The 15,185-nt window shown below is 42.6% G+C and overlaps 2 protein-coding genes across 2 annotated transcripts; both read left to right on the plus strand.

The window, feature by feature from the left end:
* Positions 1-320: 320 nt before the first annotated feature.
* On the plus strand, positions 321-9,200 carry dnajb14 (DnaJ heat shock protein family (Hsp40) member B14). The gene is given in 9 exon segments (XM_024141721.2): positions 321-540; positions 2,848-3,031; positions 5,785-5,882; positions 5,885-5,926; positions 6,854-7,042; positions 7,236-7,321; positions 7,784-7,893; positions 8,303-8,475; positions 8,912-9,200. Coding segments are annotated over 9 exon segments (1,140 nt in total). The 5' UTR covers positions 321-407; the 3' UTR covers positions 9,037-9,200.
* Positions 9,201-11,046: 1,846 nt separating this feature from the next.
* On the plus strand, positions 11,047-13,426 carry LOC112074564 (phospholipase A2, group XIIA). The gene is given in 9 exon segments (XM_024141722.2): positions 11,047-11,279; positions 11,282-11,318; positions 11,320-11,390; positions 11,393-11,410; positions 11,696-11,772; positions 12,209-12,289; positions 12,291-12,375; positions 13,216-13,242; positions 13,245-13,426. Coding segments are annotated over 9 exon segments (618 nt in total). The 5' UTR covers positions 11,047-11,146; the 3' UTR covers positions 13,334-13,426.
* Positions 13,427-15,185: the final 1,759 nt, after the last annotated feature.

The following is a 15,185-nucleotide window of genomic DNA, read 5'->3' on the forward strand; positions in this document are numbered from 1 at the left end:
GTCCCCTTTGGACACTTTGAAAAAATCAGCAGCGGACCTTTCTGAACTCTTAACCAATGCACCTTTACATTCATGAGAGTATCAATAATGTGTCACTATTTCTGAGGCTATATGATGTATTGTTCAGTAGATTTACTATGTAATATTAATTTTACTTGTTTTTATCTCATGATTTATTTGATATGCTATCAGATTGCCGGTGGGGGGGGGGGGGGTAAATACATATCTAAATGTGTTGTATGAATACTATGAATTTAAATAATAACTTGATGTAAAAATTAGTATTTAAATCAGGGAGACAAATAAACGGCTCTTTCACCGATGCGATTCGGTTCACCAAAAAGATCCGTTCGTTCGCGAACTACCCATCACTACTGTCAGCTGAGAGCCGGGGGGGAGGAAGAAAGATGGAAGGGAACAGAGACGAAGCAGAAAAATGTATAAATATAGCCAGTAAAGCTCTTGAAGCAGGAGACAAAGACAAGGCGGTGAAATTCTTAAACAAAGCAGAGAAGCTCTATCCAACCTACAAAGCGAAAGGTAAATATCTACGTTACCATATTTCAGTTCATTAGCCACGTTAGCTAGCCCTTTACACATTAAACACCTATTTAAAATACAATTTGCCAATTTGCCTTGGAATATTGTCACTTGCAATGCACGTATAATACGTAAACAAATAAATTATGAAATGGTTAAGTAACGTCATTAACGCTTTAAACTGCTCAGGGTAAAGGAAATAGTGACGTTTCTTTAAATTGCTAACTAATGTTAGCATGCTAACAGTATGTATACTATGTCGCTAACTAGTTGACGTTAGCCATTTCTTAGCCCATTTTGTTGATTTGATAAGGTTGACATCATCCACTGTTAAATGTCTCATTTGACAAGCTATGTTTCATTTTATAGTTCTGTTTTAGCTCAGTGACGAATGTGGACCGGCTAGGCTAACTAGCCAATTGGCAAAGCTATTACTAACTATAATTTACAAACTTTAGCTAGCCTATATGAGCTAGCTAAATGTTGGATTGCCAACCAGTTCAGTTTTGCATTGTGGTCAGTGGAACCAAGTTCCCAGTCTGGGATGTTATCGCCCCACATGTATGGTCTTTCGCAATAACAAGGTCAACTGACTAAGCAAGTGATGCCTATGCACCAGTAAGTTAGCCAGCTAGGTGTTGTCTCCAGTGTCCTCATAACAGAAATGTAATTAAAATTGGTATAAATGTAGGCCTGACACTGGCTTAGTAAGGGACTTGGCTAACTAGCCGGACACAAGTCATGCCTGGCTGTGGTTGTATTGATACATGAGGATGATCCAGCAGCTACCTCGGACCGTAATCAATTGATCTGCTTATTGCTCTCAGCTGCCGCGATGTTTTGTAATTCTTTGCTTTGTCTGTTGAAGTGTTTGTCTATAATCAAACACTTACGTTTGTGAGTGAATCGTGTGCTTGCAATAGGCTGCTTGCATTATGGTCAATTGTGCAGCCTGCCAGCTACCAATCATATTTAAAAGCTTCTGAAATTGTCAATACTAGTATGTCAGGCAGAAGGAGACATATTTACCTTGTTATGAAGGTAAATGGCCATTTCCACAGCAGCCATATATAATAGAACACATATTAGCTGAACGATTGGCTGTGACAGTTGACAGCAATTATTCCTCATGTTGGCTTAACTCTCACATCATGCAGTTAAACATGACTGTTTACATTCACTAGGAACATTTAGTTGTAGTGAATACTCAAGGTTTGGTTAAATAGTGTTTATAATGGTCACCAAGGAGATGGCTATAGCAGCCTATTCACCTCACTCAAAAAAACATTTATTTGGTCATGTCCATGGGATACAGCAGGTGCCAACAGTACAGTGAAATGCTTACTTTCGWGCTCTTCCTCACCAATGCCTTATTCAATATCAAAAATGGAAGGAAATAGAAAAGTGGCTGTCTCACATTCTCAGCAGAAGATTCTAAGCTGGGGGGCAGTGGGCCAGGGAAAACCAAATCATATTCACCTTTTAATTTCAGTTTTTATTTATTTAATTAACTCGCATCAAGAAAGAGTAGTTGGATTCAAGGAGGATTCTGAGGATTCAAGATTGCATCTTGATAGAAGAAAAACAACCACCCTCTTCAGTTCAGTGTCATGCAATAATATATTTACTACTTCAACCATTAAGATGAGTATCTTTCCCGACATGTCAGTATTCTCACTCTGGTGTGTCTATCCAACATAGTGTTCAGTTACCTGTGTAAACTTTCACATGAATTGCAGAGCTGTATTGCACAGTCTGGGTGCTGCCAGAGAGAACAGCAATGCACTGGGCAGTATACTCAGGCTGTTGCTTAGGCTGCTGCTGCAGTGGTCATGGGTAGACTGACACAGAGAGCTGCTTTGTGTCATTGGAAAAGCTTAGCACATTCTCATTGAGCAACCAGAGCTGGATATATTCGCCTGCGGCTCTCATGGAAGCATGACCAGATCTCCACTACAGCTCGTCTATGGAAGCCAACTGGATGCTGGGAACAATGTAACCTTAGTTTCTGTGTGTGAACCGCTGATGTTCCCTTGCATGGTGGTCTGACTTTCAAGAGCCTAGTGTTTCGCCCTGTAAGATTGAGTGCCAGTTTCCCGGAACCAGATTAAGGCTAGTCCTTGACTAAAAAAACACTTTCGATTGAAAATGAGAATGCTTTTTAGTCGAGGACCCGTCTTAATCTGGTTCTGTGAAATTTGCCCCCATGAGTTCTTTGAAGTGCTTAGCTTTGTCTCTCTTTCTGAATGTGTCACGTCATGCTTTGTGCTGTCTTCTGCCTCTCTTCATCTCTCTCTTCCCTCCTAGCCTTGTTGGACACCTTGACGAGGAACGGCAGCTCTGCGGGGAATGGCGCGCACTGCAGACAGCGTACTACAGACAGCTCCTCAGAGAGCACCAAGGCCCGGGCTGGTGGGCAGGACCAAGAGGCCGGAGGGGGCGAGCCCAGCACCAAGGGCTTCACCAAGGACCAGGTGGAGGGAGTGCAGAGGTGAGCAGGAGGCTTCTGACTTCTTTTCCACTTGATTGCTCACTCCCGTAATCTGTTTGGGATTGGCTATCTGTTTGTAAAATCTCTGTTCGGCTCTCTTGCCCTCCGCCCTCCCTGACGGCCGTATGGTACGGTCCTCTGTCCCACTTCTCATGTGTGCAGCAGYKAGACTTGTGTGTGTGTAGTTGTGTTGCTTCACTCTGGTGCATTCTCATGTGGCGATTAGGGAGGGGGGGCCACTTTCAGCCTGGTTGGGGTTGTGGGTATCACTCGACCCTGAGTTTTTATAGTCAATGGGGAATTTAGGAGACTGACACTTTTTTTTTTCTTTTTCGTTTGGCTAACTGTTAAGATGAGGAAATGGTGGATTGTAAAATTCCCTTACTCACCTGAATTTCCTGTTGCATATATGTAAAATAGATCATAAATTACATTTTTTATAACCTGATGGTGGTTCTTCCCACAACAGGAAATTGATAAGGATCTGTCACATGAGCATGCTCTCACACAAATCAGATGTATTTTAGATGAAACTTAAAGTATATCCTTCGCACCAAAAATAACTAACCCACTTACTCGGTGTCATTCTGTCTCAATCGAGGGACCATTAGTCAATGCTTTATGCTTGACATTCTGACAGTAGCTAACCCTTACTAGCCTAATCCCCTAGTCTTTTACCATGGTAAGACCCCCATGCCTTACGCCTGGGCTCTGAAATCCATGTCCTCTCAAACCCAAACATTCAGGGCTCAAACCACCCAGTTTATAATGGTTAATAAACAACTCTAAGGGGGCCCCTAAAATCTGCGATTCCGCCCCCAAAATAAATGGACTACTTTTCCCCAAATTATCTTCTCAGTTCAATTTTTCAATCTTAAAATTACTATTGTTCATAGAGAACCAACGGAATGGGATGTTCTGAGTCCATGTCATCACATCGCAAGACAATATAAAAAAAAAAATGTAATTGCGTGTCTTTAGAGAAATTATTAGATTAGAGAAATGAATCAAATTGGAAATGAGGTATTATCAGGCTGGTTAATGTGATGCATTTCTGTTGAATTTGGAAAAATCGACCTGCATGCAGCCCCACCCACTCGGCCAATCAGTAGCTGCTACTGTGTTGCGGCCGTGGCACACTGCACACTTTTTACTGAGCGGTACGTGCTAAATAGTATGTAGTTAGCTAGTATGGGTCTTTGGCCACTGATTGTTGTTGGACCCTGAGTCATACCAACTGTGGTGGATTCTGTGTGTGGGGGGGGGGGGGTTCGAGAATGATCTCCCTTGAGAGTTTTTGTTTAACACCTCTCTTTCTGTGTCACTGTTGCATCACTGCTGTCCCCATAGGCCAGGGTAAGTGACTGGGAGCTCCGAGCGACTGATGTCCCTGGTGAACAGAAGTGTTGCTAATAATGGGCAGAGTGAGCCAGCCTCCACCACCTTCCCCTAGCGAGGTCGTCTGACGGTAGTTAAGGTTCTATTGGCTCCATGTCTTGTTTCTCTCTAGCATCTTTATGTTTCATTAATTAACCCTGCAGTTGACCTACAGGATCACTCATAATCCCCCAGTCCAGTGTGGTGTACTGGGGGGGCTTAAACTTCTCTACTGTACTATGAGCCAACAACAAACACACTTATGTAAGGAAGGCTGCTGTTGAAACACTTACTCAGCTCAACATTTGGAGTTGGGTTAAAGTTGAAGCCTGCGGAATATTTGCAGTGTTTGCAAGGCTAATGACAGCAGACGGGTGTCTGTGTATTTGTATGCGAGTCTTTCATGGCAGAGCTGTTTGGTGCTGTTGTGGTCGGCTTTGCGCCATTGGTGATGTGTGGGACCGTTAATCAACTGCTCAATGAGAACACTGCAGTGTCTACACACCATGCTATCGCTATGGGAACCTCACTCGGCAAGGTGCCCATAAGGCCAGTGAGAGAGGGGAAGGGAGAGGGACTGAGAGTAGAACAAAAGAGAGCTGTGACACATCTCGTTATGGCAACACTCACATAGTGCTTGTAGGCCTGACCAACATCTAGTCCCATTGTGAAGAGCGTAAGACAATATGTTTGTTTACTAAGATGCTGTGTTTATGTTAGAGACTAACCTGTAGTTTGTAAAACAGGCCTACATGTAGCGTAGGTTTAACTCAATTGAAAGGTACACAGTGACATCAGCATATATTTGATTATTTCTAATTGAATGTTAATGTAACAGTCTGGCAAGTATTCGTCAGGTTCTCCTTGGAGACTGGAGTAATCTCTCTTCTGCAGGTCATGCAATCGACTCTGTGTATTGCGTTTTGAACTCTCCTGCTCTGTTCTGCCACCAGTTTGATTTGGCCTCTTGTGGTTTCAAATGGTACTCCAGGAGCACAGTTTTCTAAACCCAGAGGCGCAACATTGCGAGACTCCTGGAACTCTTGCGAAACAGACCAACTTACCAGAAGTAAAAATTCTTCACTTGGATGTTAATTTCTCTTAAATCTAAAGGCACAACCTAGATACTTCCAAACACTAGTTCTTCAAGCAAAAAATATCCATTAGAGGTTTTTTGTCTGCTTTTGGGCCAAATGTGATCTGTGCTACAACCCTCATGATGAATCAGATCCACTGCATTGTAATAACTAGATCTATATCTGTTTCCTGGACATGTGTTAACATAGCCCTGATGAATCACTCACTGTAATCTCTCTTCTTAAAGGATAAAGACGTGTAAGGACTACTAGTAGCATTGATAAAAACTCTCTCTCCAGGATAAAGCGGTGTAAGGATTATAGAAGTCCTGGCACCAGTAAGGAGGCCAATGAGGAGGAGCTGAAGAAAGCCTACAGGAAACTAGCACTCAAGTTCCACCAGACAAAAACCAAGCCCCCGGAGCTACAGAGGCCTTCAAAAGTAAGAAGTTTCACATGCATTGTTTTGTGTTCGGGCCAATCACATTATTTGGCTGTAATGTAGAACAAGATCCACCCGTACCCGATTTCGGGACCCGGGCGAGTCCGGAACCAGAACTCAAAATAATGTCACTGGTCTGGGTTGGATCTGATATGATTGACTCGGGTATGTTAATTTTAACCGACTTGTCGGAAGGTACAAATCCAAACGCGACTGCTGCAGTAGAGGGAGCGAAATTGTATAATTTATGCTGCTGCTCTTGTTTTCACGAGTGGCGAGTGTAGGTTGTTGGCCAATCATTAGTCATCAGTGGCAATGGCTATAGCCGTAAGCCTGCTCCGTGTGTGGAAAAAGCTAGGAGATATCTAATCAATGGAAGATGGAATTAAAATGACGGCGTTAAAGGAGAAGAATAGGCTACAGCAACCAAGAACCAATAGGTAGGCAGGCTGCTACTTATCAGAATAGAATTGTTTGTAACTGTAAGATCAGGAAGCGTATACACTGCAGCCTCAGATAGCCTAGCTTCTCCTGGTTTGATGCAGTCAAGACAGGCACTACGTACTCATATTTGATGATAAATAACTGAGCTATGGCAGCTATTAGTCTACTATAGCGCCAGTCAGCTTGGTTGGTTGCTGTCTCTCCCTCSCTCTCCCACCTGCTAGAACGGTCTCACTCACTCGGCTCTGGTTAATAAAGGAGCTTTAAAAAATGACTTCTGCTTCCCTCACTGATCGGACCYGGTCTGGAACAAGTGAGCCACTCGTCCCTACAGCATTGTTAGCAGCATAAATTTGACCTGCCATCCCCCCTGATGTGAAGTTTGCAGATCAGTGTAATGGGGCATCGGCTCTGAGCCAATGTCTCCTTTTTCGCTGACTTAATGRGACACTTATTGACACACGTGTGTTGTGGTTCTAACAGAGATCGGCAATGCCTACGCCGTGCTTAGCAACCCAGACAAGAGAAAGCAGTATGACCTCACGGGGGCGGAGGAGCCTACCAGCCCTGGCCACGCCCACAGCCAAGGGTTTGACTTCCACCGGGGCTTCGAGGCCGACATCACTCCCGAGGACCTCTTCAACATGTTCTTCGGAGGAGGATTCCCCTCTTGTAAGAGACACGCATACATTTTGAAGTTKATTTCATCAAGTGGTTGCAGAGTTTGTCTCAATGTTTAATAAACTAGTCTTAATTCATTACATCAATTAAGTACAATTGTCTTGCTCAAACATGAATGTTTATTAAATGAGTATTGTATTGCAAGTCTTCGCCGAGTCACTAACAGGGTACCTCCTCTCCACAGCGGCTGCCCACACGTTCACCAACGGCAGAGCGCGATACAGCCAGCAGACGGACCAAAGACGGGAGAGAGCAGAGGAGAGGGGAGAGGTATGCATGTCTGGCATCTACACTGCCAGATGTATACTGTGACTGTCAATATAATACCTAGTGAGTCTGGGATAACTTCAGGTCAGACTTCCATAGCAGACCCCCCTCTACAAGCTATGGGAGTCTCGGCAGCATATTGCAGGCTCTGTTTTAGTGAAGGACACCACTGTTCCAGCCTTGACTGGGATGAGCTCTAGTTAATATCGGTGTGCTGCATAGTAAAGCAGGAAAAGTGCAAAGTCACTATCAGGACAGTACATGTCTTAACATATTAAATGGTAATATATGRCATTTAMCTGACTCTTTTGTCCCAAGSAGCTTATTCATTTGTGTATATAGTTTACCAATGGGTGGTCCCGGGAATCAAACGACTTATCCTGCCGTTGCAAGCGCTATGCTCTACCTCCTGAGCTGCAGGACAAAATAGTGTATGTTTAGTGATTTTTGTAATCTGTTGTCCAGGGAGGGTTCTCCATGTTTATCCAGCTGATACCCATCGTTGTACTGATCCTGGTGTCCATCTTGAGCCAACTGATGGTGTCTACTCCCCCCTACAGCCTCTACTCCAGACCGTACGTACACACACACACACACTGGGGTCGTGCTCACTATGGCGCACGGCACTTAAAGGTTTTGCAACAGAAAATGAAAATTTGTGTTCCTATTGGATACATCATGCGTTTAGGTGGTACCACTCTGTTTCAAAACGTTTTCTCCCACCTGAACACGACCCAGGCCTATTATTCTGTACCTCTGCTCCACATACTCGGTGCTGAAAAATACTGTCAAATGGTGACATGGTAGGTGTATGTAACGGACACACCTACCAGTAAAGTACTGAAGCATTTATTGTGTTCGTTTGATCATTCCCATTGCCTCTCTTCACCTGGTATAAAGATAGGACATATAAAAATAACTGTAGATCTAGCTGTTATCAGAACAGTCATATGTAACCTGATGCCTGTCCTCTGTCCTCTCCAGGTCCACGGGGCAGACGGTGAAACGGCAGACYGAGAACCTGCGTGTWGATTACTACGTCAACAGAGACTTCAAGAGGGAGTACAAGGGCTCCAATCTGCAGAAGATCGAGAAGAACGTGGAGGAGGACTACGTGTCTAATGTCAGAAACAACTGCTGGAAGGAGAGGCAGACGAGTAGGTGTCCATCATGCCTCTATTAGTTGGGCGGTATCCAGATGTTCATACCGTTTCTGTATCATACCAGGTATTACCAGAAGTATTAAAACAATTTAGGCAACAGGGATCTTGATCCAGGAGGAGATTGAATATCTCTGCTGTAATCTTGCCACGTAGCTAGCAAGTTAGAAAACCGAATGCATAGCTGGAGCTCTGAGCTGGATATAATTTATTTGATACAGATTTCTTAGTTATAAGCAGTGACGTAGCACGTAGCCCCTGCAGGGTATAATTACAGTGAGGACTTCAATCAAATGATGTGAAGCAATACAAGTACTCCTACAAAACACGCATTKATTTCCTATTTTGTGACGAAAGCATTCCCTCGACGTAGCTTAGTGTGACATGGTTGATATTGACTGACTCTTCTGTTCATCTCTCCCTTCTSTCTCAGAAACGGACTTGCTGTATGCTGCTAAGGTCTACAGGGACGACCGCCTGCGTAAGAAGGCTGAGCTGATGACCATGGATAACTGCAAGGAGCTGGACAGACTAAATGACCTGTTCAGGGGGGGCTGAGCCCGCCTGAAGCCGCAGGCTCCCACAGGACGCTTTTAGAAGAGATATATGAATAGATATATGTATGTAAATGTTGTTATTTTTAAGGAAAAKCCATGGAGATGAAAAGGAGGAAAAATATAAAAATAATTAGCCTTACCGTTGAAGTTGTAAGTTGTTCCCATCCCTCCCCCAGTACCCATCCTTCCATCTTCCTCACCACCCCCTCCTCCCTGGGAACTGCCTTGCTGCATCTCAATGAACCAACTGAAGAATAGACCAACCTCCCAAAACACTTGAGAACACAACCTCTTTCTCTTCTATCTTTGKTTGTCTTTTTGTGTTTTCTGGAAATAAGAACCCACTCTGGAAATGAACACTGACTGGAAAAGCAGAAGGCATTGTGGTGGTGCCTCTTGAGTATTGAAGCGCCAAGCATTCTGCTCTAACAAGCAAATCACAATCTTCACTCTAGATAACTACTTCACCTGCTTGACTTAAACAAGATTTTTAGGCTCATCTGGAGATGCTGCCTTCCTTCCAATCCCTACATTAGCAGTGCTAGTATTGTGAGGAACCCGGAGAATGCTTCCTAGCTACCACAGTGGAACCCACAGTGGAACCTTCTGTGGAGTTCCATGGACCTTGAAATTCATTCCGCAGATGAAGAAATGACCACGGTCTCACTTTAACTTTTTTGGCTTGGGGAAAAAATGTGAAGTTGGAACCATAATCTTCATCAATTGTTGTACATTTTTCATTTGGAATGTTTGAAAATTTATGGAGTTATTTAAGTAGAAAAACAAGGTTTTTCTTCATTGCTCGGTTAATCATTTGAATAAACAATAAATTATTACCAGAAGCAGTTTTGATTTGTTTCGAGCACAAGAGCATGTGCAATTGTGCGTATGAAACAGATGGTAAGGGGCCAGGTTAAACACCCTTTGAAAATGTGTGAATAGTACTCAGACTGTAGGCCTATTCTCTCCACATAATATTCTCCCTGGCATACAGATCCATTATCTATTAGTAGTTTGATACAGTCTCACTTTCGTTTTGCAGGAAGCCTTATTCTCAACCTAATAGTGCCTCACCATGTTTATGAGCTTGTAAAAGATGTGTTCACATGGATTTGTATGGCTACATGCTCCAGCTTGGTACCCAAACAGGTCGGTACTGTGATTCATAAAACTGCAATGCAACTGAACAAGTCTACTAAAAGGGGAATTTGCTGTTTTTCTGGAAGTCCTTGTGAACTGTAGTGGTGTTTTTGAAAAATACATACTGTATAGGCAGTGATTATCACTTGTATTGATTAATATCAGTGGTGGGAAAAGTACTCCATTGTCATACTTGAGTAAGGGTAACGATACCTTTAATAGACATTTCAAAAGAAAGTCACCCAGTGAAATACTAAGTATTTGGTTTTAAATGTATCAAAGTAAATGGAACTGCTAAAATGTACTTGTAGTAATAGTATAAACCACTTCAAATGCTGTATATTAAGCAAACCAGACGGTACAATTTTCTTGCTTTTTTAAAATTGACAGATAACGGGCACACTCGGACATTTTCAAAAAGGAAGCATTTGTGTTTAGTGAGTCTGCCAGATCAGAAGCAGTAGGGATGACAAGGGATGTTCTCTTGATGTGTGTGAATTGGACATTTTCCTGTCAAAATGTAACAAGTACTTTTGGGTGTCACGGAAAATGTATGGAGTAAAAAGTACATTATTTTCTTTTAAATGTAAAGTAATTGTTAAAGTACAGATACCCCCCAAAAAAAACTACTTAAGTAAAAATACTTGAAAGTACTACACTGATTAATATTGCCTTAAAACAAAACAAGACAATTTCTCAGTAAAAATCAAATCAGTCATGAAAATACATTGTTCGTGGCCTGCATGAACTTGAACATCTGTGGGCGATGAGTGACCACGTGTACTATAAGTGCAAATGTATCTATTGTCACTGATAGGCTTATTGCTGTCACGTGACTAACCATAACCCGGAAAGGGAATTGCATGACAGGCGATTTGTTGACATCGAATAGGACCTATAGTGTAACATTTGGGAAAGTGTGGAATGATTTTCTACCGACGTTTGGTGCAGTCATTTAACTTTGGATTCACATGCCGACCAATTGCAACTATTTGCTAGTATCCGGTGCTGTCATCATGCATCATAACAGTTGCATCCCGGTTTTTCTCGTTGGCTTACTATCTTTCTATGGATTTCTGAGCTGTGTGTCTTCATGTAGTAAGGAACTGAAACACCGGACTGGCGAATGACTTTAAAAACATTCGCAATGGATCCATAACATTGACAAATACCTCAACGTTGCGCTGGACTTATTTGGAGGACGAGATGGACTGTGTCTTATGAATGCAGCGATGGTAAGGTCTCTAGGCACACACACAGTCATACTTGTTGTAATGGAAATAAAACATGGCCATAACTACTTTGCTTATTATGCAGACAAGCCATTTATTAAAAAGTCAGTTGAAAGTGATTATGTTCCACAAACAAAGCAGATAAGACCACTGTAGCTTCTTGAGTTGTAAACCATAAAACTGGTACAGTGCCACCCCCAACACACTCTGTAGTCTCTCTGAACAGGTTGTCTCTCAACAAGATAAAGAAGAACTCTGAACACCTCTACCTTTGCGCTTTCCTTGCAGGTTACAAACCACGAACCCGGCCTGGTTACAAACCAACCCCACCCAATGGATGTGGGTCACCCCTGTTCGGATTCCAGGTGAGCTAGTGTCATGTATGACTTTGATCTATAGCAGTGGTCTTCCCTATTAGTCCTGTGGGGGGCGCAGTGTGTGCAGACTGTTGTCCCAGTCCAGCACTAACCCACCTGATTTACAACTCATGTTTTTATGATTAGCAGAGACCTGTGTTTCAGACAGTGAAGCCTGCACACACTATAGTGTATTGCTATAGCGGTGGCTCTTCAGGACCAGTAACGAAGACCCCCCCCCCACCACACACACACAATTAATTTTATTGTCACATACCCGGATATGTGCAGTGAAATGTGTTGTTTTACAGGGTCAGCCATAGTAGTGGGCTACCCTGTACGGCGACCACTGTTTATTGGAATGTTATTACACTGTCATATTATATATTGCATTGAATATTTGTGAGCATTGATCTAATGGTCAACTCTTTTGTCTACTCTACAGTTTGACATCGGCATCCCGTCCTTGACCAAGTGCTGTAACCAGCACGACCGTTGCTATGACACCTGTAACCGTGATAAACACAGACTGTGACGATGAGTTCCAGGAATGCCTGGAGACCATCTGTAGGAGATTACAGAAGATGTTGGGACTGGCCCAGAGTGTCCAAGGTAAGATGGCAACTGGGTTGTGTTCATTAGGGCATGCAACAAGAAACGTTTTACAACGGAACACGACAATGAGTGTTTCTTATTGTAGTTCCATCCTGTTTCAGTCAGTTTTCTTCCATGTGATGCCTAATGAACACCACCCTGATTTATGTATTGACAAGCTCCAGTGTTGAACACAGAGCAGGACTTGACTCAAGCATTTCCTCACAGTTATTTCAATAATGTGTCCACCATCTTGTAGCCTAGTTAAATCATACTGAATGCCGCGCTCACCATTGTCAATTGTTTCACTTCTCTGGTGAGTTCAGCATTCAGTCTGGTTTAACCATGTCTAACAATCTTGCTGGTGGGGAAGATCATACAAACTCATCCATATTAGGGCAAGCAACACAAAAATGGTGGTTCAAGTCCTGAATGCTGATTGGCTGAAAGCCGTGGTATATCATACCGTATACCACGGGTATGAAAAAAATTGTATTTTTACTGCACCTATTAAGTTGGTAACCAGTTTATAATAGAGCAATAAGTCACCTTGGGGGTTTGTGGTATATGGCCAATATACCACGGCTAAAGGCTGCATCCAGACACTCTGTGTTGCGTCGTGCTAAGAAAGCCCTTAGCCGTGGTATATTGGCCATATACCACACCCCCTCGTGCCATATTGCTTAATTATAGTACTGCAATGTTGAGGGAGCTATCACAAAGCATTTCACTGCACCTTTTATAACCTGCTGTAAACTGTGCACGTGACAAATAACATTTTATATTGATTAATTTTTCTGTGTGTTTCATATGTCTGTATAACATGATCAACTCGTGTTTCCATGTCTCTCTATACAGCGTGTGAGAATACTGTGACCCTGCTGTTTAGGCTGTCATGCACATGGGGTGTAAACCTTACATGGACAGCCAGAGAGACTCCTGCATATGCAAATTTGAAGTCAAGAGGGATCTATGAGCTGCCATCCAGAGGGGATTCTGGAATAGTCAAGCCACCAGAGAAACATTGAAGTAAAATAGTGTACCTCGGGATAGAGCTGTGGAAGTTTCCATTGATAACAATGTGCTACGCCTTGTGAAGGTGCCTGGATGTGCTCTCAATGAATGAGCGTTGGGTGATCTGAGTTTTAAATTGCTATTTGATAATTTTGTAGAATTGTTCTCCTATGCAAAGGTTGTTTAGTGGTTGTTGTCATGTATGTCATTTGTTTGTTCTGCCACACATAATATGAAGTAGCAATTAAGAGAGAATATGAATGTTTATAAAAGGTAAGAAGACATTGAAAACAAATGTATGACTACAAGCACATTAATGATACAGTGATGAGGGTAATGGCTACATTATATTGCCCAGTAAGTGTATTGTTTTGGCTACTTTTTAATGATTTATATTAAATGTGTAAATAGGCTGATAAAATGAAATGTACACAATGTTTACCTGTTGATGGAGTGTTGCCCCAGTGGTTATGTTGTAGTGTTTAATTAAATGTTTGGAAAAACCCCCGCTGTTCCATGCTTTTTTTTGTTTTGTTTTGAGCTTTGTTGAGCTTGCCCTCATTCACAGGCATGCATACGGAAACATGCATTTTGTTTTTACAGTATCCCTCTGTATAATGTCCAAAGATGTGTGTGTATATACTGCGTTGATAATGGGAGAGTTCGTTTTGCATGGCCCGGTGCCTCGGGTGAGCGGAGTAAATATTTCTGGACCATTCCATTCAATGAAATCTTCACCCGCCCGGGGCATCGTGCCATGCAAAACGAACTGGCCCATTGAAATAGAGTTCTGCGCGGTACTGATTAATTCAGCCCGCTTCTGCTCGCACCCTCAGKTTTTAATACCACATCCGCTGGCTTTCTATCGGACTCTCAGCCGCTACCGCAAGAACCGATCCCAAACCCAACCGAAGTCCAGCAATYTTATTTTAGGCGAATGTGACGCATCTCATTTGCCAGCCATGGTCGGAGCAATTTTGCTACCTATGTAAGCAATWTCAAAATGCGCAAAATGAACCTAAGAAATAGTTAATTACAAGAGATTCTCACGTGGCCCATTATATTAGGTTATCTGTATTACTGCGCTATATCAACCAAGAGCAGTTGGGACACTTGCACTTTCTCTTGAGCTACGTTTTATAGCCTTGGTTTTAGGAGTAGGACGATTTTCAGACAGTGACACACACTTTTTCTTATCTACTTCACTTGCTTTGGAAATGTTAACATATGTTTCCCATGCCAATAAAGCCCTTTACTTTGAATTGATCAATATATATTTCAGGGCAATGTAGTAAACTATAGCCYACTCATATTTAGGAAGTAGCCTACATTGATTGCCTTGGAAAGATAACTGCCTCGGGCWTRTCCGCCCATGCATAGGCTATATAGACTGCTTTATTTCGTATGTGTGGTTACTGAATATGAGGCAGCAAGAACGATGAGAGCGGACACTTGTACATTCTCTTGAACTACGTTTTGCATATAGGATATAGCCTACCTTTTAGGAGGATAATTTGCAGGCAGAGACAAATAAATGGGTAATTAATATTTATTGAAAATGAAAGGTTCGCTCACAATGGTAGCCTATCCGCGCGTTACGCCTTTTTATTATTGCACCTTGACTAACGTTGGTTGAGCGTCCACCACTTCTTTCCATTATCAATACCCTATTTATTTACAGAAACTGTAGTAAACTGTAGTTGCGTTTGTTTTGGAACCGGCCTGCCTCCCGCGGGCGTGAGACAGGTGCCCGGTTCAAAGCCCACGGAGAAATCCGACTGCAAAACAAAATCACGTAATAGCACGTGGAGTAA

The sequence above is a fragment of the Salvelinus sp. IW2-2015 genome, unplaced genomic scaffold, assembly GCF_002910315.2.
Source record: "Salvelinus sp. IW2-2015 unplaced genomic scaffold, ASM291031v2 Un_scaffold2685, whole genome shotgun sequence".
Classification (NCBI taxonomy): Eukaryota; Metazoa; Chordata; class Actinopteri; order Salmoniformes; family Salmonidae; genus Salvelinus; species Salvelinus sp. IW2-2015.